General features: G+C 48.7%; 1 protein-coding gene across 1 annotated transcript; it reads right to left on the bottom strand.

Moving 5' to 3' along the window:
* Positions 1-8236: 8236 nt before the first annotated feature.
* On the bottom strand, positions 8237-23374 carry LOC144672279 (COUP transcription factor 1-like). Its single transcript, XM_078534123.1, has 3 exons — positions 22736-23374; positions 17135-17662; positions 8237-8827 (listed from the first exon to the last, which is right to left on the bottom strand). Exons 1-3 carry the CDS (start codon positions 23112-23114, stop codon positions 8553-8555), a joined length of 1182 nt encoding a protein of 393 aa, XP_078390249.1. The 5' UTR covers positions 23115-23374; the 3' UTR covers positions 8237-8552.
* Positions 23375-23923: the final 549 nt, after the last annotated feature.

Below are 23923 nucleotides of genomic sequence, written 5' to 3'. Positions count from 1 at the left end.
GAGGAATCCTTGTTCTGTTCCTTACTCTACCCTAGCCAGAAACATTTTGATGAATAAGGCCCACTGGAGAGGTTGAATTGAGAGATCCATTCTTTCATGAAAACACAAACTCCAACAGACACATCCTGATTCTCGGACATCGGCTGGGAGCATAATCCTCATCTTCAGCATCACTGAATGTGGCTTATCCAAGGGATTAACTTGATTCGGTCCATCCCTAAATCCCCTTTCTCCTCCAGCTCCCATTGGAGTCTGCACTGACCACCAAGCATGGATTCCAATGATCTTTCTGCAGTGTGAACCAGTCATATTCACAAGACCTTCAACCCTGTCCTCAAATAGTCTAGAGACCTTAGACCATTACTCCCTGGATGTGGGCTCTGAGTAGCCAGAGGTCTCTCCGCCTCCCCATCTGCCTCACCTCCATCTCTCCCCATTCCCATTTTCTCTCCCTCTCATCTTTCTTCCCCTTTCTTTCACCCTATCCCTCTTTCTCTCTCCTAATTTCCATCACCTTCTTTCTCCTTTATCTTTCTCTCTATCTCTTGCCTCTATTTCCCTCTCTCTCCCTTGTATCTCTCTTTCTTTCCCTCCCTCTCCCTCCCAATCTACAGGAGGCTCTCATGGCCTTTAGTTCTGCCCCATTGCCGCGTGTGTTACCAGCCAGAATGAAAGTCAGGACGAGTCATCGTCAATCGATCTGATCACAGGTCAGTGCTGGCCAGATTATTCAGCTAATGTAATATTATCGTTGAGAAGTGATTTACGGAGGACAGTTTGAATAAAGAGCAGCAGTAACGGACTGAGGCCGTAACTAATCTCACTGCCGATATAAATCTACAGGAATTGAACAGCAGCTTCAGGTTGTGATGCTGTAAATCCAACAGTGGAAAGGCAGAGGGTGTTAGCCTTCTGACACCCTGAGCGCAGCCAGCCTCAGTGCCCTGTGAAGCTGCCCTGACCACGATCCCAGGGAGGACTGGGCGATACGCCAAGGGCAAGGTCTACACCTTGGGCAGCCCCAGCCAGGAATCAAACTCGGCCACTCGCCTGGACTTCCTGTGCTGGCGGTGGGCTCTGTTACCCCCACCCCCACCCCCACCAAACCTGGGCCACGTGGAGTGCAGTAGGTGGCATCATCTTTAAAACGAAAAAGGAAGATTCACATTTTGACTTCCAGCCATTCGTGCGTCTCTCGAAAGGGCTGAGAAATGTTGCGCAGGTGACTGAGGCAGCCAATGGTGCACAGCAAGATCCCACAGACAGCAGTGAGGTGAATGGCCAGTTAATTTGCGTCTTTTCTCTTGGCTGAAGGACACTGGGGAGAACCCCCCACCCACCCCCACCCCCAATCTTCTTCATGGAACCTTCGACACCTTGTTTAATGTCTCATTCAGAAAGGCACCTCAGACAGTGCACCCTCCGGAACAGCAGCGAGTACTGGATCCTGGATCATTGGCTCGAGTTTGGGAATGGGGCTTGAACTCACAATACAAATGCTGACCATTGTCTTCCTCCCTCCAGCATGTTATCCCCCATTCTGAGGCACTTAGCCTGTTTAATGTGTGAGGTCAGCCACAAGCAAGGAGCTGAAAGTGAGTGTGTCGAGTTATATGTGGGGAAGCACAACCCATCTATTATTCACTAAGTGAGCCATTAAAGCATTAGGAAAGCTTGGTAGGAGCTGAACCTATCAGACTTAATAGGTCTCACCCTGATTCCTATTGACAGAACACAACAGATATTGGGGACACAGACTGTCACTACTCAAACAGATCGCTCTACTCTCGGGACAGAGACAACATTCACTGTCCCTCCCCCAGTCAACCACAAAGCGTGGGACTGCAGTCACACAGACTGGGGTCAGGGTGAAGGAGTTCGTCGACCCAGATGGGCTTTGTAATGAAAAATCTGGGGAAATTCCAGGTTTCCAGTGGTGCCAAACTAGAAATTCCTAGACATTTTAACAAACAGATTCTGAATCCTCCACTAAGATAAAAGCAAAAAGCTGCGGATGCTGGAAATCCAAAACAAAAATAAAAATAAAAATACCTGGAAAAACTCAGCAGATCTTAGTTCTGTTGAAGAGTTATACGGACTCGAAACGTTAACTGTCTTCCTCTCCGCAGATGCTGCCAGACCTGCTGAGTTTTTCCAGGTGTGTTTATTTTTGTTCTGAATCCTCCACCTCTGAGTTACTGGTCCTGTACCATAACCAGATCACCATATTGCTGATTAACCCACAGGGATTCTGTGTAATGGGAATCAATGGGAAGAGGCTTGATCACTGGGAGCAGGACTGCCTTTACCGAGACCGGGTCTATGTTTATACCAGGGCTGTGCTTACTGAGAGCAAGTCTGTGTTTACCAGGGCTGTGTTTACCAAGAGCGAGTCTTTGTTTCCCAGGGCTGTGTTTATCGAGGCCAGGGCTGTGTTTACTGACAGTGAGTCTGTATTTACCAGGGCTATGTTTACCGAGACTGGGTCTGTGTTTACCAGGTCTGTGTTTACCGAGAGCGAGGCTGTGTTTACAGGGAGCAGGTCTGTGTTTAACAGGCACTGAGCTGTGTTAACTGAGAGCGAGACTGTGTTTACTGGGAATGATTCTGTGTCTACTAGACTCCGTTTATTGAGAGCAAGTCTGTGTTTACCATGTACTGGGCTATGTTAACTGAGATTGAGTCTGTGTTTACCTGGGCTGTGTTTACGAGAGCAAGTCTGTGTTTCCCAGGGCTGTGTTAAGCAAGAGCGAGTCTGTGTTTACCAGGCACTGGACTGTGTTTACCAAGAGTGAGACTGTGTTTACCAAGGCTGTGTTTATTGGGAGTGAGTACGTGTTTAACAGGAACTGGGCTGTGTTAACTGAGAGGAGTCTGCGTTTACCAGGAGCGAGTCTGTGTTTCCCGAGTCTGTGTTTACCAAGGCTGTGCTTATTGGGAGCGAGTCCGTGTTTAACAGGAACTGGGCTGTGTTAACTGAGAGGGGTCTGCGTTTACCAGGGCTGTGTTTACTGAGAGCAGGTATGCATTTACCAGGCACTGGGCTGCGTTTGCCAGGGAACACAGCACATTTAGCAGGAGCGAGCTGGTATTTGACCTACTGTAAATAACCAGAAAGACTACAAATGCAACGAGCTGAAGTTTCCATCCGCTTTCAATGAATTAAAGCAATCGGAATTGTGTATTTTTTAATATTCTGTGTGACCTGGTTTGCAAGACCAGGACTTTCCAGGCAAGGCCTAAAGCCTTGTAATCTACATTTCACGCACGACTGACAGAATTAGCCCTTTTTCAGCTCGGTCGACTTGCATTAAGGTCAGCCTGTTTTCTGGTAACAGCTCAGTCAACAACACATCTCCTAGCAACCATTGAGCACTTAGCTTTCCTATCTTCTCATGCAGGACATTGTGTATCATGGTCGTGTGACTCCCTTCATGACTCACTGCCCTTCAACCTGACACAAGGGCACGTTTCCCTGAACCCAATAAACTGATGGGGGTGACAGACATGACCTTCCTCTTAATGGATTATGTTTAACCTCGGCCAACCTTGACACAGCTCAGGATGTCAGGAGTTCCAGTCCCACACCGACAGCTCCAGTATCACACCGACAGCTCCAGTATCACACCGACAGCTCCAGTATCACACCGACAGCTCCAGTATCACACCGACAGCTCCAGTATCACACCGACAGCTCCAGTATCACACCGACAGCTCCAGTATCACACCGACAGCTCCAGTATCACACCGACAGCTCCAGTATCACACCGACAGCTCCAGTATCACACCGACAGCTCCAGTATCACACCGACAGCTTCAGTATCACACCGAAAGCTCCAGTATCACACCGACAGCTCCAGTATCACACCGACAGCTCCAGTATCACACCGACAGCTCCAGTATCACACCCACAGCTCCAGTATCACACCCACAGCTCCAGTATCACACCGACACTTCCAGTATCACACCGACAGCTCCAGTATCACACAGACAGCTCCAGTATCACACCAACAGCTCCAGTATCACACCGACAGCTCAAGTATCACACCGACAGCTCCAGTATCACACCGACAGCTCCAGTATCACACCGACAGCTCCAGTATCACACCGACAGCTCAAGTATCACACCGACAGCTCCAGTATCACACCGACAGCTCCAGTTTCACACCGACAGCTCCAGTCCCACACCGACAGCTCCAGTATCACACCGGGACCTCCAGTATCACACCGGGAGCTCCAGTATCACACCGACAGCACCAGTATAACACCGACAGCTTCAGTATCACACCGACAGCTCCAGTATCACACCGACAACTCCAGTATCACACCGACAACTCCAGTATCACACCGACACCTCCAGTATCACACCGACAGCTCCAGTATCACACCGACAGCTCCAGTATCACACCGACAGCTCCAGTATCACACCGACAGCTCCAGTATCACACCGGCAGCTCCAGTATCACACCGACAGCTTCAGTATCACACAGACAGCTCCAGTATCACACCGACAGCTGCAGTATCACACCGACAGCTGCAGTATCACACCGACAGCTCCAGTATCACACCGACAGCTCCAGTATCACACCGACAGCTCCAGTATCACACCGACAGCTCCAGTATCACACCGACAGCTCCAGTATCACACCGACAGCTCCAGTATCACACCGACAGCTCCAGTATCACACCGACAGCTACAGTATCACACCGACAGCTGCAGTATCACACCGACAGCTGCAGTATCACACCGACAGCTCCAGTATCACACCGACAGCTCCAGTATCACACCGACAGCTCCAGTATCACACCGACAGCTCCAGTATCACACCGACAGGTCCAGTATCACACCGACAGGTCCAGTATCACACCGACAGGTCCACTATCACACCGACAGCTCCAGTATCACACCGACAGCTCCAGTATCACACCGACAGCTCCAGTATCACACCGACAGCTCCAGTATCACACCGACAGCTCCAGTATCACACCGACAGCTCCAGTATCACACCGACAGCTCCAGTATCACACCGACAGCTCCAGTATCACACCGACAGCTCCAGTATCACACCGACAGCTCCAGTATCACACCGACAGCTCCAGTATCACACCGACAGCTCCAGTATCACACCGACAGCTCCAGTATCACACCGACAGCTCCAGTATCACACCGACAGCTCCAGTATCACACCGACAGCTCCAGCATCACACCTAAAGCTCCAGTCCCACACAGACAGCTCCAGTCCTACACCAACAGCTCCAGTTTCACACCGTCAGGTCCAGTCCCACACCAACAGCTCCAGTATCAAAAACACAGCTCCAGTGTCACATTGACAGCTCCAGTATCACACCGACAGCTCCAGTATCACACCGACGGCTCCAGTATCACACCGACGGCTCCAGTATCACACCGACGACTCCAGTATCACACCGACGGCTCCAGTATCACACCGACAGCTCCAGTATCACACCGACAGCTCCAGTATCACACCGACAGGTCCAGTATCTCACCGACAGCTCCAGTATCACACCGACAGCACCTGTATCACACCGACAGCTCCAGTATCACACCGACAGCTCCAGTATCACACCAACAGCTCCAGTATCACACCGGCAGCTCCAGTATCACGCCGACAGCTCCAGTATCACACCGACAGCTCCAGTATCACACCGACAGCTCCAGTATCACACTGACAGCTCCAGTATCACACCGACAGCTCCAGTATCACACCGGCAGCTCCAGTATCACACCGGCAGCTCCAGTATCACACCAAGAGCTCCAGTATCACATTGACAGCTCCAGTATCACACCGGCAGCTCCAGTATCACACCGACAGCTCCTGTATCACACTGAGAGCTCCAGTATCACACCAACAGCTCCAGTATCACACCGACAGCTCCTGTATCACACCCACAGCTCCAGTATCACACCGACAGCTCCAGTGTCACACCGACAGCTCCTGTATCACACCCACAGCTCCAGTATCACACCGACAGCTCCAGTGTCACACCGACAGCTCCAGTATCACACCGACAGCTCCAGTACCACAACGACAGATCCAGTATCACACCGACAGCTCCAGTATCACACCGACAGCTCCAGTATCACACCGACAGCTCCAGTATCACACCGACAGCTCCAGTATCACACCGACAGCTCCAGTATCACACCGACAGCTCCAGTCCCACACCGACAGCTCCAGTATCACACCGACAGCTCCAGTATCACACCGACAGCTCCAGTATCACACCGACAGCTACAGTATCACAACGACAGATCCAGTATCACACCGACAGCTCCAGTATCACACCGACAGCTCCAGTATCACACCGACAGCTCCAGTATCACACCGACAGCTCCAGTCCCACACAGACAGCTCCAGTATCACACCGAGAGGTCCAGTATCACATGGACAGCTCAAGTATCACACGGACAGCTCCAGTATCACACCGACAGCTCCAGTATCACACTGACAGCTCCAGTATCACATTGACAGCTCCAGTATCACACCGACAGCTCCAGTATCACACCGACAGCTCCAGTATCACACCGACAGATCCAGTATCACACTGACAGCTCCAGTATCACATTGACAGCTCCAGTATCACACCGACAGCTCCAGTATCACACCGACAGCTCCAGTATCACACCGACAGCTCCAGTATCACACCGACAGATCCAGTATCACATTGACAGCTCCAGTATCACACCGACAGCTCCAGTCCCACACCGAAAGCTCCGGTATCACATTGACAGCTCCAGTATCACAATGACAACTCCATTATAACACGGACAGCTCCAGTATCATACCGACAGCTCCAGTATCACACCGACAGCTCCAGTATCACACCGACAGCTCCAGTATCACACCGACAGCACCAGTATCACACCAAGAGCTCCAGAATCACACCGACAGCTCCAGTATCACACCGACAATCCCAGTCCAACACCAACAGCTCCAGTATTACACCGACAGCTCCAGTATCATACCGAGAGTTCCAGTTTCACACCCACAGCTCCAGTCCCACACCGACAGCTTCAGTATCACATCGACAGCTCCAGTATCTCACCGACAGCTCCAGTTTCACACCGATAGCTCCAGTCCCACGCCGACAGCTCCAGTATCACACCACAGCTCCAGTATCACACCGACAACTCCATTACCCCCCCAACAGCCCCAGTACCAGCCATACACCTACAGTACCACATCAACAGCTCCAAAACCACACTAACAGCATGAATAACAGACCATGTTCCTTCTTAATTTAAGGATTTTCCCTAAAATTCTTGGGCAATCTGCAGTAGCCCTGCAATGTTTGAGGAACAGTGCTGAGGGGGAGCCACATGTTTGGAGGGTCAGTACTGAGGGAGCACTACACATCAGAGGGTACTTACTGAGGGAGCACCGTGCTGTTGCAGGGTCAGTACTGAGGGAGTGCCGGACTGTCAGAGGGTCAGTACTGAGGGCGTGCTGCACTGTCAGCGGGTCAGGACTGAGGGAGTGCCGCACTGTCAGCGGGTCAGGACTGAGGGAGTGCCGCACTGTCAGAGGGTCAGTACTGAGGGAGTGCTGCACTCTCAGAGGCTCAGTACTGAGGGAGTGCCGCACTATTGGGAGGGTCAGTACTGAGGGAGCACTGTGCTGTCGGAGGGTCAGTGCTGAGGGAGTGCTACACTGTTGGAGGGTCAGTGGTGAGGAAGCACCGCACTGTTGGAGTGTCAGTACTGAGGGAGTGCCGCACTGTCGGAGGGTCAGTACTCAGGGAGTGCTGCACTGTCGGAGGGTCAGTACTGAGGGAGTGCTGCACTGTCGGAGAGTCAGTACTGAGGGAGTGCCGCACTGTCGGAGGGTCGGTACTGAGGGAGTGCTTTGCTGCTGGTGGTGCTGCGTTTTGGATGAGACATTAAATTGAGGCCCCGTTCGCCATCTCACATGGAATGGAATATATCCCAATAACGCCACCGGACGTAGGGCAGCGGAGTTTCTTCCTGGTCCTCAGTATCACCAAAAGAAACAAATCTGCTTCACTGTTGTTTGTGGGATCTTGCTGTGTACATATTGGCTGCTGCATTGACTACATTACAACAGTGACCGTAGTTCAAAAAGTGCTTCATTAGCTGTAAACTCATTTTGGACGTCCAGAGGCTGTGAAAGGTTCTGTAGAAATGCAAATCTTTCCTATTTCTGAAAACAAGTTCAAAGTTTCCCCAATATATTGACAACATCACTTCAAAGGGCACCCTTGTTCATTTCCATTTATTTGAGTTGATACAGCCCCTGTCTTCACAGCCCTGGTTCCTGTACTGTGGCTTATTGGAAGTTCTGACGTCAGCAGCAGTTCCAACACACAGAAAAGTGTGTTCCTCTCCTTGTAAAGATCAAAGCAACTTCTCTCGCCTAAGCATCGAGAGTTATCGAATCCCTGGGCCACAGGAACAGCTCCGACCTGCTTTGAAACCCACACGTTCATTCCTATCCCATCTCTTGGATAAAATCGTCAGTCAGTATGTGCATAAAAAGTCTGCTTCCTGCTCCCTCTCCGCTACCCGCCTGTCATTGCACAGGCAGATAAGGCCAGCTGAAGCTGCTGCCAGACAGCAGCATGTCCCGGATGAGAGTTTCGATCGGGGTCTTACCCACCAAACGCACAAAGAACAGTTGCTCGATGATGGGCGAGGAGACCACTCGCAGGGAGGGTAGCCGCAGCAGCAGCTTGCCGAATCGGTTGGGCTGATTGGGATACTGGTTGCGGCTGTAATCCTCCAGAGCACACTGGCATTTCTCCTGAAGACTCTCCACGTGGGAGGGATCTGAGAGACCGCAGGCATCTACAGGAAAACACACAACAAGGACAGGCTTTAGGTTACAGTGACGTGTGCGCAGGTCCTCACGGGAACAGGTTTGGACCACACTAAAACCCCCCGTTCTTTCTAGCAAGAAACATTTCAGCTCCAACATTACCAAAGTCTGTATTTTAATCATTCTTGGGAAGTGGGTATTGCTGGCAAGACTGGCCTTTATCACCCATCCCAGCTACCCTGAGAATGTATCTCAACAGAAGCATTGCCAGCCCAATTCATCCTGCGGCATTCCTGAAACAGCTCAGGAATATCACCTTGATGTCCCCAGTTCACCGGGAGCAGTTTGCAAAGATCCCAGTCCCAGGGAGCAGCTTCCAATATTCCAAGTGCCCTGGTAGCACCTTCTTATATTCCCAGTTCCAGGATGTAGCTTTGATATTCCAGGTCACTGGGGAGTAGTTCCCAGTATTCCTGGTCTCTGGGGACTATCTGATATTCCCAATTCGCAGGGTGCAGCTCCAAGTATTTCCAGTTTACAGGGAGTAGTTCCTGATATTTCTGCACCTGGGAAACAGTTCCCGATATTCCCAGTCCCCTGGGAGTGCCTTCTGACATTCCCAGTCAGCAGGGAGGAGCTCTCAATATTCCACTTCTAGCATTCATTAAAATGCCTTCCAATATTCCTGGGGCCCAGGGTGCATCTCCTGGAATTCCTGGATTACGGGGAATAGCTTCCAATATTCCTGAGGCCCAGGGTGCATCTCCTGGAATTACTGGATTACAGGGAACAGCTTTCAACATTCCTGATCCCTGGGAGCAACTCCCAATATTCCCAAATGATGAGGTTGAAGTTTCATTCACCCTGGATACCAGAATTTGGAAACATGACATGTCGTGAGTGCCCCATGTCTGGGAGGGATCCCTGATTCCCAAGTCTCTCCATCACTGGGAATTGTCCTCAGATAATTTCTGGGTCTGTTGTAGACTCACTGATAGAAGCTGATTTTATGATTGGTCAATAAGTCCGTATCACTGGATCTTGCCACTCAGGATGGTCAACGACAAACTAGGTGGGTCTTGCTCATTATCATCATAAATCCCTTTGCTCCTATATCTCAAGAGTAAAAGGATCTATTTAACCCTGTTGTGACTTTGCCCATCTCAACTCATCTGCCACCCAAACTCTCATTCATGCCTTGGGTACATCCAGTCTCAAGTATTCCAACGCACTCTCACAGTCTACCCTCTGTAAACCTGTGCTCATCCAAAACTCAGATGCCAGTGCCTTAACTCACAGCAAGTTCTGTTCCACAACCACCCCTGTGCTTGGTGATTTACATCGGCTATCAGTCAAGCAACATCTCAATTTTAAAATCCTCACACCCTTGCTTTCAAATCTCTTCATGGAATTGCCTCTCCCTGTCTCTGTAATCTCCGCCAGACCCACAAACCTCCAAGATATGTGAGCTCCCCTAATTCTGCCCTCTCATCTATTCCCAGTATAATTACTCCACCATTGACAGCCACACCTTCAGTTCCCTGGAATACCCTCCCTACACCTCTCCGCCTCTCTACTTGGCTTTTCTTCTGAAAGATACTTTTTAAGACCCACCTCTTTGACCAATGGTCAAATTACCTAATATCTTCCCAAGTGGCTCAAATTTTGTTCTGTAATTCTCTTGCAGGGTGACCAACTCTGGTCAAAAAACATAAGGGGCACTTGGCAATTGGGGGGTTACTGCTGAACTTGTGAGAGTGGGAGGTGTTTCAACCTTACTCTAGTCTGAAAAATAACCATTAACAAAGACTCTGTTTCTGTCAGTAGCCAATTCCAAATCCATGTTGCTACTGTTCCTTTTATCCCATGTCAGTGTTTTTGTTATTATAGTCCAGTGAATGTGCAGAATCTGAGTGAGGTTCATTTCTAATCCTGATGATAATACAGGAGGTTTTTATGTTAATGAAAAAGCCATTTGGTTTGAAATGTCATAGATTTCACATTCTCTGAGTGACCGCTGACCCAGTGTGGGGAGGGTGAGGAAGGGGGAAATGTTTTTTTGGAACCACTGTCCATATCCAGGGACCCAGGGACTGAAGTTCGACCCCACGCTTTTAGTCTGACTAATACTTCACCATTCTCACAAATTCACCAAAACATCACAAGCTGGATCAGTGCAGCAGGAACTGGGTCACTGGATAAATGAAATGCACCATTACATTGAGTGCTGACCTTCAACAGCTCTGTCTTCCTAGAGGAATCCTTAACAAGTCTCCAGTAAAATTCAGTAGGTAAACAGTGCAGTTCATCGAACCCGCTCCCTGGGAACCGGATATATATACTGAACCACTCCTGGGGACACCCCCTATAAATACTGACCCACTCCTGGGGACACCCCCTATAAATACTGACCCACTCCCAGGGACCCCTCTATAAATACTGACCCACTCCCTGGGACCCCCCCCTATAAACACTGACCCACTCATGGGGACACCCCCTATAAACACTGACCCACTCCTGGGGACACCCCCTATAAATACTGACCCGCTCCCTGGGACCCCCCCCTATAAATACTGACTCACTCCCAGGGACCCCCTCTATAAATACTGACCCACTCCCTCGGACCCCCCCCCCCCCCCCCCCCCCATAAATACTGACCCACTCCTGGGGACCCCCATATAAATACTGACCCACTCCTGGGGACCCCCCTATAAATACTGACCCACTCCCAGGAACCCCATATAAATACTGACCCACTCCTGGGGACCCCCATATAAATACTGACCCACTCCTGGGGACCCCCCCATAAATACTGACCCACTCCTGGGGACCCCCATATAAATACTGACCCACTCCTGGGGACCCCCCCATAAATACTGACCCACTCCTGGGGACCCCCATATAAATACTGACCCACTCCTGGGGACCCCCATATAAATACTGACCCACTCCTGGGGACCCCCCTATAAATACTGACCCACTCCTGGGGACCCCCCTATAAGTACTGACCCACTCCTGGGGACACCCCCTATTATTACTGACCCACTCCTGGGGACCCTCCCTATTATTACTGACCCACTCCTGGGGACCCCCCTACAAATACACCCACTCCTGGGGACCCCCTATTATTACTGACCCACTCCTGGGGACACCCCCTATAAATACTGACCCACTCCCTCGGACCCCGCCCCCCCCACTCCCTATAAATACTGACCCACTCCTGGGGACGCCCCCCTATAAATACTGACCCACTTCCAGGGACCCCCCCCCTATAAATACTCACCCACTCCCAGGAAACCCCTATAAATACTGACCCACTCCTGGGGACACCCCCCCTATAAATACTGACCCACTCCCAGGGACCCCCCCTATAAATACTCACCCACTCCCAGGAAACCCCTATAAATACTGACCCACTCCCAGGAAACCTCTATAAATACTGACCCACTCCCAGGAAACCTCTATAAATACTGACCCACTCCCAGGGACCCACTGTAAATACTGACCCCCTCCCCGCTCTCCCCAAATACTGACCCACTCCTGGGGACCCACTGTAAATGCTCACCCAGTCCCGGGGACCCCCGTAAATGCTGACCCACTCCCAGGGCAACCCCACGTAAATACTGACCCACTCCCAGGGCAACCCCACGTAAATACTGACCCACTCCCAGGGCAACCCCACGTAAGTACTGACCCACTCCCAGGGCAACCCCACGTAAATACTGACCCACTCCCAGGAACCCCCTGTAAATATGACCCACTGCCGGAGAGCTCCCTCTAAATACTGACCCACTGCCGGGGACCCCCTGTAAATACTGACCCACTCCTGGGGACCCTGTAAGTACTGACCCACTCATGCGGGCCCCCTGTAAATACTGACGTGCTCCTGGGGAGCCTCCTGTGAATACTGACCCACTCCCGGGGAGCTTCCTGTAAATACTGATCCACAGCTGTGGACACCCTTAAATATTGACCCACTCCCTAGGATCCCTGTACTATTCTCTGTAAAATAGCATGGAGGAAAAGCCAGGCGGCTATTTAGATTTTGTTAGTGTGCAAGGCAGAACTGGAGAAAACTATTTTAAATAAAGACTGCCCTGACTGACCTTACTGTCCGCAGTTTTACTGTCGCAGTCTCCTACTGACACCTGGCCTGGAGTTTTAACACAACTGGGTTGATTTGACTTATTTCTATTTAAACCAGTTTTTAAGTTAGTCTTGTATTCACCCAAATTAAATCTCAATCATCTATCACATAATTTTAATAAAACACTTAACGATGCTAATCCTCTCACTCCTGACGTAATTTCCCAATCCGACTGAATAAATTCTATAAATACAACAGTGGTTCATCAACATTAAAATAAATCCCCTGCTAAATAAGTCAGTGTGTGATATCAAGAGCTAACTGGTAGGTTGAAAGTCTGTAATTGGGATTATGAATCCCTTTTCTCATCCCTTGCTCTTAAAACAGTCTTCCTGTGATACTGATTAAGATTGGGGAGTGTCAATGAATTCATGCTCTGGGATTTGAGTTTGAATCCCAGATTTGGCTGTAGTTGAGATGGCTGTAGCTGTGCATGTGAGATGGGCAAAGTCTCACACACACACACAAGCACTCTCTCACACATATGCACTCTCTGCCTCTGTCTCTCTCTCTCTCTCACACACACACACACACACACACGCTCCCTCATACACACACACAAACACTCTCTCTCACACATACGCACTCTCTGTCTCTCTCTCTCTCTCTCACACACACACACACACACCCTCATACACACACACACAAACACTCTCTCTCACACATACGCACTCTCTGTCTCTCTCTCTCTCACACACAGATACTCTCTCTCACACACTCTCTGATACGCACACTCATTCTCTCTCTCACACTAACACACTCTCACACACTCTCTCTCACACACTCTCTCTCACACACTCTCTCACACACTCTCTCACACACTCTCCCTCACACACTCTCCCTCACACACTCTCCCTCACACACTCTCCCTCACACACTCTCTCTCTCACACACACACTCTCTCAGACATACACACACACTCTCTCTCTCACATACACACACACTCTCACATACACACACACTCTCTCACACACACACACACTCTCTCACATACACACACACTCTCACATACACACACACTCTCTCACATACACACACACACTCTCTCACACACACCCTCTCAGACATGCACACACACTCTCTCACATACACACACACTCTCTCAGACATACACACACACCCTCTCAGACATACACACACACTGTCACATACACACACACTCTCTCAGACATACATACACACGGTCTCTCACACACACATGCTCTCTCAGACATACACACACACTTTCTCACACACACACACTCTCTCACACACACACTCTCAGACATAGACACACAAATTCACACACACACACACAAACTCACTCTCTCTCACACACACACTCTCTCAGACATACACACACACTCTCACACACACACACACACACTCTCACATACACACACACTCTCTCTCACATACACACACTCTCTCAGACATACACACACACTCTCTCTCACATACACACACACACACTCTCTCACACACACCCTCTCAGACATGCACACACACTCACACACACACACACCCTCTCAGACATACACACACACTCTCACATACACACACACTCTCTCAGACATACATACACACGCTCTCTCACACACACATGGCCTCTCGGACATACACACACACTCTCTCTCACATACACACACACTCTCTCACACATACACACACGCTTACACACACGCACACACTCTCTCAGACATACACACACACTTTCACACACACACACACACTCTCAGACATAGACACACAAATTCACACACACACAAACTCACTCTCTCTCACATACATACACACACACACTCTCTCTCTCACACTCTCACATACACACAGACTCTTTCACACACACGTACACACACACGCGCACACACACACACAATTACTCTCTTTCACACACACATTCTCTCTGACATAAATACACAAACTCACAAACACACAATCACTCTCTCTCTCACATGCACACTCACTCTCTCTCACATGCACACTCACTCTCTCTCACATGCACACTCACTCTCTCTCACATGCACAATTACTCTCTCTCACATGCACACACACACACACTCACTCTCTCTTGCACACACACACTTTCTCTCACATACACACACAAACTCTCTCTCACACACAATCACTCTCTCTCACACACGCACAATCACTCTCTCTCACACTCTCTCACACACGCACATTCGCTCTCACACACACACAATCACTCTCTCTCAGACACGTACAATCACTCTCTCTCACACACACAAGCACACACACACACTCTCTCTCACACACACATAATCACTCTCTCACACACACTCTCTCACACACACACACTTTCTCTCACATACACACAATGATCACTCTCTCTCTCACACACGCACAATCGCTTTCTCACACATGCACAATCACTCTCTTTCACACACATGCTCTCTCTCACACATACACAATCGCTCTCTCTCTCACACACACACACTCTCTCACACACACATACACACGCACTCTCTGTCATGAAGCTATTAATGTATATAATGTTGGAAATTATGTTTTTAAAATAGAGGGTTAGTCTGTGGGTGTGTCTTAATTTGATTAAAACCAGTTAGTCTGGGTGCTTTGATGTGTACTAGTTTTGAGATGTAACAGGTGGAGTGCATTTGCATTTTGTTGAATAGAGCATTCAAGAAGGGGAGTGAAATCTGGCACCTAGCTAGCAGAGACCAAGCAATGTTTATATTACAGATTGGTACTATGAAAGGGGTTTTATTGTTGGAAGAGGTGGAGTTCAAAGAGGCTGGTGATACAATGAGAATTTACATTCAATGAGCTGTGCTACGTATAAGGACAGCAGTTATGTGTGTGCAGGGCAGAGGCCATGAAAGATCAAAGCCTGTAAGCTACCACTGTGTCTGCAAAGGAACCAAAGTGAAAGGAACCTCATTTTGAATTTGTACGGTGAAAATGCTTTGCCTGGTGTCTGGATAAATCTGTGGGTTGCTGTCGCCTTAGTGGAGATTAGTTTAGGAATTTGTTAAAAGTTATGATATTTAGTAATTTGCAGCCACATGTATATATTTAACTTGTGTAAATTAATAAATGTTATTAAAGTTTCCCTCTGGGATTTTTAAACAACTCAGCTTTACCAACTACTGTGTCATAACACTCACACACACACGCATACAAACTGACTCTCTCTCACACACACACACATACAAACTGACTCTCACACACACATACAAACTGACTCTCACACACACACACAAACTGACTCACACACACACACACTGACTCACACACGCACTCATTCTTTCTCACACACTGACTCACACACACACACTCTTTCTCACACACACTGACTCACACACACACTCACTCACTCTCTCTCACACACACACATTGATTCACACACACACTCACTCTTTCTCACACACACACACTCTCTGACTCACACACACACTCACTCTTTCTCACACACACACACATTGATTCACACACACACTCACTCTTTCTCACACACACACACACACACACACACTCTCTGACTCACACACACACATTGATTCACACACAGACTCACTCTTTCTCACACACACACTCTGACTCACACACACATGCACAGGTTTGGCAGGGGGAATAAACGGGGCTGAGTTTGTATAATTGCACACCCTCCCACCAGTGAAGACACTGCAGACATACTGTCAGAAGGAGGCAGTGCTCATTCTTGGTCACTTTATTCTACTCCAAGTTCCGGTGTTTACACCTATAATGGAAGTGTAAATTTGTCCCGTTGTAATCACCCTCTCCCTACAGTGCCATTGCTGGCCAGAGGGTGTCATTACAGTGTGACAAGTTTACATAGGAAATTTCCATTATAAGTGGGAAAATTATAAGCAAATATCTAAGTAGTATGACTTTAAAATGGAGCTGAATAACATCTGAATTTCCAGGTCCAATTAGCCCTGCTACCTAATCTCACTTCACCTGAATATGACACTTCACTCCTCATGTGCAATGTGACAGGAGATTGAGAAGTTGCCTGTTAAAGCCGATGTCTAACTCATGTTCCGTAAGCACCTGTGAGAATGGATTCTGGACTGTGTGAAAGTCTCTCCTAGCCTCCTACCTGATGCTCTGGTGCTGACTGATTCACGCCTAGGAATGGTCTTTTGCTGGTCACCCTTACGTGATGCTGATTATACAGTTACTGCACACAGACCCGACACAAACTCACCAGAGGTAAAAAGGACGATGGCTTTCAGGCAGGAGAACTCTGCCGCGTCCACGTGCAGCAGCTTCAGCTTCTCCACCTGCTCCTGGAAGACCCGGATGTGATCCATGAATGCCACGACTCGCTCCGCCGACAATGGGGAGGCTTGGAGGCCGGCGGCCGCCAGCAGGGGTGCCACATGCAGCGGCATGGAGCACTGAGCCGCGTTGAGCACAAACAGCTCACTCCACGTCAGCCGCAGGAGACCCGCCTGGTCGGAGATCTGCAGGTCGGAGAAGAAGGGGATGTTCCTGGCCCACTCCACGGCACTGAAGAGGAGGCGAGCCGCCAGTTCGCAGATGCTCTCGATGCCCATCACGCTGCTGGGCTGCATACACGGGCTGCCGTAGCGAGACATTGAGTACGGTTCTGCTCGTAGCAGCAGGGAGATAAAGCTGGACAGATAAGAGGGGCTGACAAAGCCGTCGCCATTGCTCAGGCTGTACTGTCCTGGGTTGGACTGAGTGTGAGACAGTCTTCCCCTCTGAACAGCTGTAATGGAAATAACACAAATAAGTACACACTATCCAGTCAGTCACAACGTAATGATCCAGCCATCAGCTGTCATATCAGAAATAGAGAGCAGCCTAGGTGCTAAAAAGAGTGAGGAAATTAATATCAGCAGAGATGAACTATTGGCGAAACTTAAGGGACTAAAATCTGACAAATCCCTGGGACCTGAGGCCTACACTCTCGGGTTCTAAAAGAGGAAGCTGCAGAGATAGTGGGTGTGCTAGCTACAATTTTCCAAACTTCCTTAAATTCCACTAGATTGGAAGTTGGTATATGTTAGACCGCTTTTCAAGAAACGAGGGAGAGAGAAAACAGTGAACTACAGGCCAGTTAGACAAACATCAGGTGTTGAGAAAATGCTGGAATCTATCATTAAGAAAGTCTTAACAATGACCTTAGAAAAGTATAGTATGATTAGTCAACATGTTTTTACTCAAGGGAAGTCCTGTTTGATTTATTAGAGTTTTTTGAAGATGTAACTAGTAGGGTAGATAAAGGGGAACCAGTAGATGTATAGCTGGATTTCCAAAGGGCATTTGATAAGGTGCTCCACAAAAGGTTATTAAGCAAAATAAAGGCTTATGGAGTTGGGGCAATATTTTTGCATGGATAGGGGATTGGTTAAGTAATAGAAAACAGAGAGTGGGCATAAATGGGGCTTTTTCAAGTTGTCAGGCAGTGAATAGTGGGGTGCTGCAAGGATCAGTGCTGAGGCCTCAGCTATTTACAATCTATATTAATGACTTAGATGAGACAGAGATTAATGTTTGCTGATGATATCAAGCTAGGTGGGAAGGTAAGCTATGGGGATGACACAGAAAGGCTCCAAAGAGATATAGTCGTGTTAAGTGAATGGACAAGAAGATGGCAGATGGCGAATAATGTAGGGAAGTGTGGAGTTATGCACTTTGATTGTAAGAATAGAAAAGCAGAATATTTTTTAAAAGCTGTGAAACTTGTAAGCATTGACGTCTGTGGAGGCTTGGGTGTGTCTGTGCAAGAAACGCAAAAAGTTAACATGTGGATACGGCAAGCAATGAGGAAAGCAAATGGATGTTGGCCTTTATTGCAAGGGGATTGGAGTACAGGAATAAAGAAGCCTTGCTCCAGTTGTGCAGGGTTTTGGTGAGACCGCATCTGGAGTACTGTGTGCAGTTTTGGTCACCACATTTAAGAAAGGATAGACTTGTATTGGAAGCAATACAATGAAGGTTCACTAGATTGATTCCTGGGATGAGGGGATTGTCTTATGATGAGAGGCTGAGTAAATTGGGGTTATACTCTCTGGAGTTTAGAATAATAAGAGGTGATCTCATTGAAACGTACAAGATTCTGAAGGGGCTTGATAAGGTACATGCTGAGAGATTGTTTCCATTGGTCAGGGAATCTAAAACACGGGCACAGTCTCAGGGTAAGGGGCCGATCATTTAAGATAGAGATGGGGAAATTACTTCACTCAAAGGGTTGTGAATCTTTGCAATTCTCTATCCCAGAGGGTCGTGGACGTTCCACCATTGAATACACTTAAGGCTGATCTAGACAGATTTTTGGTCTCTCAGGGAATTAAGGGATATGGGGAGCAGGCAGATAAACCAAGTTCAAGCCCAAGATCAGCTATGATCATATTGACTGGCAGATCGGGCTCGATGGACCATGTGGCCTATTCCTGCTCCTATCTCTAGTGTTCTTGTGATCTATGGCACACTCTCAGGCCTCTGAGTCAAAACAGTAAGCTCCACAACAGAGACTTGAGCATAAAGACCCAGAGTTACACTACAGTGCAGTACAGAGTGCTGCACCATCACAGGGGCAGTACTGAGGGAGCGCCGCACTGTGGGAGGGTCAGTACTGAGGGAGCGCCGTCTAGTTAGAGGGTCAGTACTGAGGGAGCGCCGCACTGTGGGAGGGTCAGTACTGAGGGAGCGCCGCACTGTCGGAGGGTCAGTACTGACGGAGTGCCGCACTGTCAGAGGGTCAGTACTGAGGGAGTGATGCACTGTTGGAAGGTCAGTACTGAGGGAGTGCCGCACTGTTGGAGGGTCAGTACTGAGGGAGTGCTGCACTGTTGGAGGGTCAGTACTGAGGGAGAGCCGCACTGTTAGAGGGTCAGTACTGAGGGAGTGCCGCACTGTTGGAGCGTCAGTACTGAGGGAGTGCCGCACTGTTGGAGGGTCAGTACTGAGGGAGTGCCGCACTGTTGGAGGGTCAGTTCTGAGCGAGTGCCACACTGTCAGAGGGTCATTACAGAGGGAGTGCCGCACTGTCGGAGAGTCAGTACTGAGGGAGCACTGCACTGTCGAAGGATCAGTACTGAGGGATGCTGTATTGTCGGAGGGTCAGTACGGAGGGAGTGCCACACTGTTGGATGGACAGTCTTTCAGATGAGATATTAATCCAAGATCCTGTCTGTTTTCTGAAAGATCCCATGACACGGTTTTGAAGAAGACAGGAGAGTTTTCTTTGGTCTCCTGGGCCAATATTTATCTGGTCTTTGTGTCATTTGGGGAAGTTACAACAGTGACGACACTTCCAATGTATGGCATTGGCTTGAAAGCAGTTTGGGATGTCCTGGCATTGTGAAAGGCACTAAATAAATGCAAGTCAGTCTTTCTTTTATTTAATGGTGTGCAGCCGGTGCATGGCAGTATGGTAGTCCAGAAGAGTAGACAAGGAGGAGGTAATACAAGAAGCCGTGATTCAGAGATACCTGCCTGGGTTTAGAAAGGATGTAGAATGCAGGAGGATGGGAGGGGGGGTGACGAGTTTGCATTTGTGACAGACTGACAAAGGATACATTTCAGTAGGAGTCTCTTCAGTCCTTTTATATCCAGTCTCATTCATAGCAGTGTCCAATCTCTCCTAGTTTAAATGTTGAAAATGATCCAAACCTTCAGGGACCAGAGGAAAATCTTTTCCTTAAATGCATTGTTATTTTCACTTCACGTGATGACATAAGGGGGTTACAAAGCAAACATATCTACAGAAAATGGCCCATCTTTCTCAGTGAGGCAGCCAAGGCAGTACATTCAAACACAAACTCCTTGTGAGTTTAGGTTTTAGTGTCTATTTTTCATTGGTTGTTGTTTTTGGAAGTAAGAGATGCCTTTCTAAATTTTCTTCCTCCAAATCTTGCTTTTTTGTAAAGAAGTATTTGTCATCTTGTCTTAGTTGGGTGGTTTATCATAGGCATTAGGCAGAACAGGCCAGAGAGGGACTGTGGTCAGCAACAAACCACTGCCTAGAGATTAGTGCTCAGGGACCCTGTGTCTAGTTGAGTTTACATTGCAAGTCAGCACAGGAGAAATAATCCTATCCTGAGGAAGGGTAGTTAAAGCCTGTAAATCCAGCATGCATAATTGCCACTTAGCCAACCGCTGATTAATAAATCTTGGCAGTTTATAGACTAACACGCAACTTAATGAGGTATTTATTCTACTTTCTTCGAAAGAGATGGGAGATCATTTGATGGCTTGTGACAACCAGAAGCACATGTGCAAGTCTCAGTCCAAACCAGCCGGACTTTCGGTGGGTAGGCAAATGCAGGAGTCACACAAATCAAGCTCTCGCCCAGGACAGTGCAAGATACCCAGGCCCATAAAATATTCACAGAAAATGTCACAGCAGGTTCCTGACCTAAGGGCATCAAATATATTTCGATTCCCAGTCACCGGAATGCAATTGAAGTGAATTGTTTGTTACATAAATCATAATCCAGTGCTCAATCCCCTTGATCTGCTGTTTGCACCTGGTCCGGGATCAATTTGAAATCCCAAGGCCCAAAAATGGAACAAAATGGGGACTCAGGAAAATGAGAAGAAAACAGCAAGACTCAGGAGGCGACAAACACAAAACGCAAAATCAGATATTTTAAAACTCAGCAAGATCAGAGACAAAACAACTGACAACATTTTCAAAGTGAGAGTGCAGGCAGGTGGTCATAAATATCATTAGATTGTTGAGTTTTACATATAGTGGCATGCAAGAGTAAAGAAGGAATAATCGACTTTTACAAAACACTGGTTTAGGTCACATTTAAAGTTGAGTTCCAGGTTATTAAAGCCACAGATTCAGTGTAGATTCACCAGAGTTGGAATACTGAGAGGAGACACTGGGACTATTCACACTGGAGCAGAGAAGGTTAAAACAATTAAGAGGACATTTTTAAAATGAATGAATTTATAGAGTGAATAGAGAGAACCCATTTCCTCTGGTTGGGGAGTCTATAAAGAGGGGGACCGTCAATTCAAAATTGCCCCTGAGAGAATAAGGAGAGAGATCTGGAAAAAAGATATTTACACAGGGTTGTTGGGGATTGGAATGTTTTACCACAGGGAGTGACCATTGCTGTTTTTAAGGGATAATTGATTAAACGTTTGACAGAGGAACGTTCTGAGCTCTGCAGAAATAGCAGGGCAGTTGGATTCAGTTTCAGTTCCTCCAGCATTGACTTGATGGGTCGAATAGCCTCCTTCTGTGTTGTAAACTTCCATAGTTATACAAAAGCAGTAAAATCAGAGACAAACTCAGAAGATCAAAAACATTATTGACAAAACACAGGGTGAAATAATCTTTATGAATTCCCCACAACAGATTCACTGACACAGAATCTGTGTCACTGTTTAGTTTATATTAACATTGAAAGGTTTCCTGCAGTTCTGGCTGTTTCTGTCCAATGATTGGTGATTGATAAAATGAAAGATAGAGAGAGAGAAATTAGGGAAGAGAGGAATATCAGGGAAGAGTGAGAATGGAGACGAAGGAATGGGAACAGAATGAGAGCAAAACGAGATGGAGAAGAGGAATGAGGACACAGAAAAGGGATGGAGAAAAAACAAAGTGACAAGAGAGATAGAGGATGAGAATAAATGAGAGAGAATGAGAGATGAAGTTCAGGACTGTAGAGCAGAATGCTGGAATCAGGTCAGTCATAAAACACAAAGAGCCAGAAGTGCAGTGAGTGGAGCTGATTAAAAACGGGCTATATTGTTACCAGTCCCCTAACCCCATCCAGCCAATGCCTCTCCTGCCCTCCCCAGCACAGGAGAGATCTACCTTCTCGTCTCATGCCGACCTTGAGACACTTTTGGAAGCGGCAGTGCTGACACTCGTTCCGGTGATGCTGGTCAATGGGACAGTTCCTGCTGCCCCTGCAACTGTAGCTCAGGTTCCTACGAACACACCGCTTGAAGAAACTCTTGCAGCCCTCACAGGTGAGCTGTCCGTAATGTTTGCCGCTGGATTTGTCACCACAGACCATGCATTCCACCGCTGGCTGCTGCTGCTGCAGCTTTTCCAACTGGGGCAATTCCTGACCCAATGGACAGGGCAACAGGTCTCCAGGAGAGGTATCCTTCAGCTCCTCTGCACTGCGATGGGGCCTGGGGGTGAGTGATGCCTCCTGCATGGAGTCTTTCCAGGAGTTCCTGATCATCCTGTACCCAGACCTCCAAACCCACCAAACAATCCGATAGGAGCCTGAAACCTCCCAGTCCCAATTCCAGTTCTTCTACTGGTCTCAGTCCTGCCCTATCTCAGTCCCTGTCGTACCCTCAGTCCTGCCCTATCCCTGTCCTGCCCTATCCGTGTCCTGCCCTATCCCTGTCCTGCCCTATCCCAGTCCCTGTCCTGCCCTATCCCAGCCCTACTCCCAGTCCTAGTCTCAGTCCTGCCCTATCCCAGTCCCTGTCCTGCCCCCAGTCCCACCCTATCCCAGTCCTGCCCTATCCTAGTCCCAGTCCTGCCCTATCCCAGTCCCAGCCCTACTCCCAGTCCCAGTCCTGCCCTATCCCAGTCCCTGTCCTGCCCTATCCCAGTCCCAGTCCTGCCCTATCCCAGTCCCTGTCCTGCCTTATCCCAGTCCCAGTCCTGCCCTATCCCAGTCCCAGTCCTGCCTTATCCCAGTCTCTGTCCTGCCCTATCCCAGTCTCAGTCCTGCCCTATCCCAGTCCCAGTCCTGCCCTATCCCAGTCCCTGTCCTGCCCTATCCCAGTCCCTGTCCTGCCCTATCCCAGTCCCTGTCCTGCCCTATCCCAGTCCCTGTCCTGCCCTATCCCAGTCTCAGTCCTGCCCTATCCCAGTCCCTGTCCTGCCCTATCCCAGTCCCAGTCCTGCCCTATCCCAGTCTCAGTCCTGCCCTATCCCAGTCTCAGTCCTGCCCTATCCCAGTCTCAGTCCTGCCTTATCCCAGTCCCTGTCCTGCCCTATCCCAGTCCCTGTCCTGCCCTATCCCAGTCTCAGTCC

This window comes from Cetorhinus maximus, chromosome 36, assembly GCF_964194155.1.
Source record: "Cetorhinus maximus chromosome 36, sCetMax3.hap1.1, whole genome shotgun sequence".
Taxonomy (NCBI): Eukaryota; Metazoa; Chordata; class Chondrichthyes; order Lamniformes; family Cetorhinidae; genus Cetorhinus; species Cetorhinus maximus.
The sequence above is the reverse complement of the archived record's forward strand: the minus strand, read 5'-3'. Positions and strand labels throughout refer to the sequence as shown.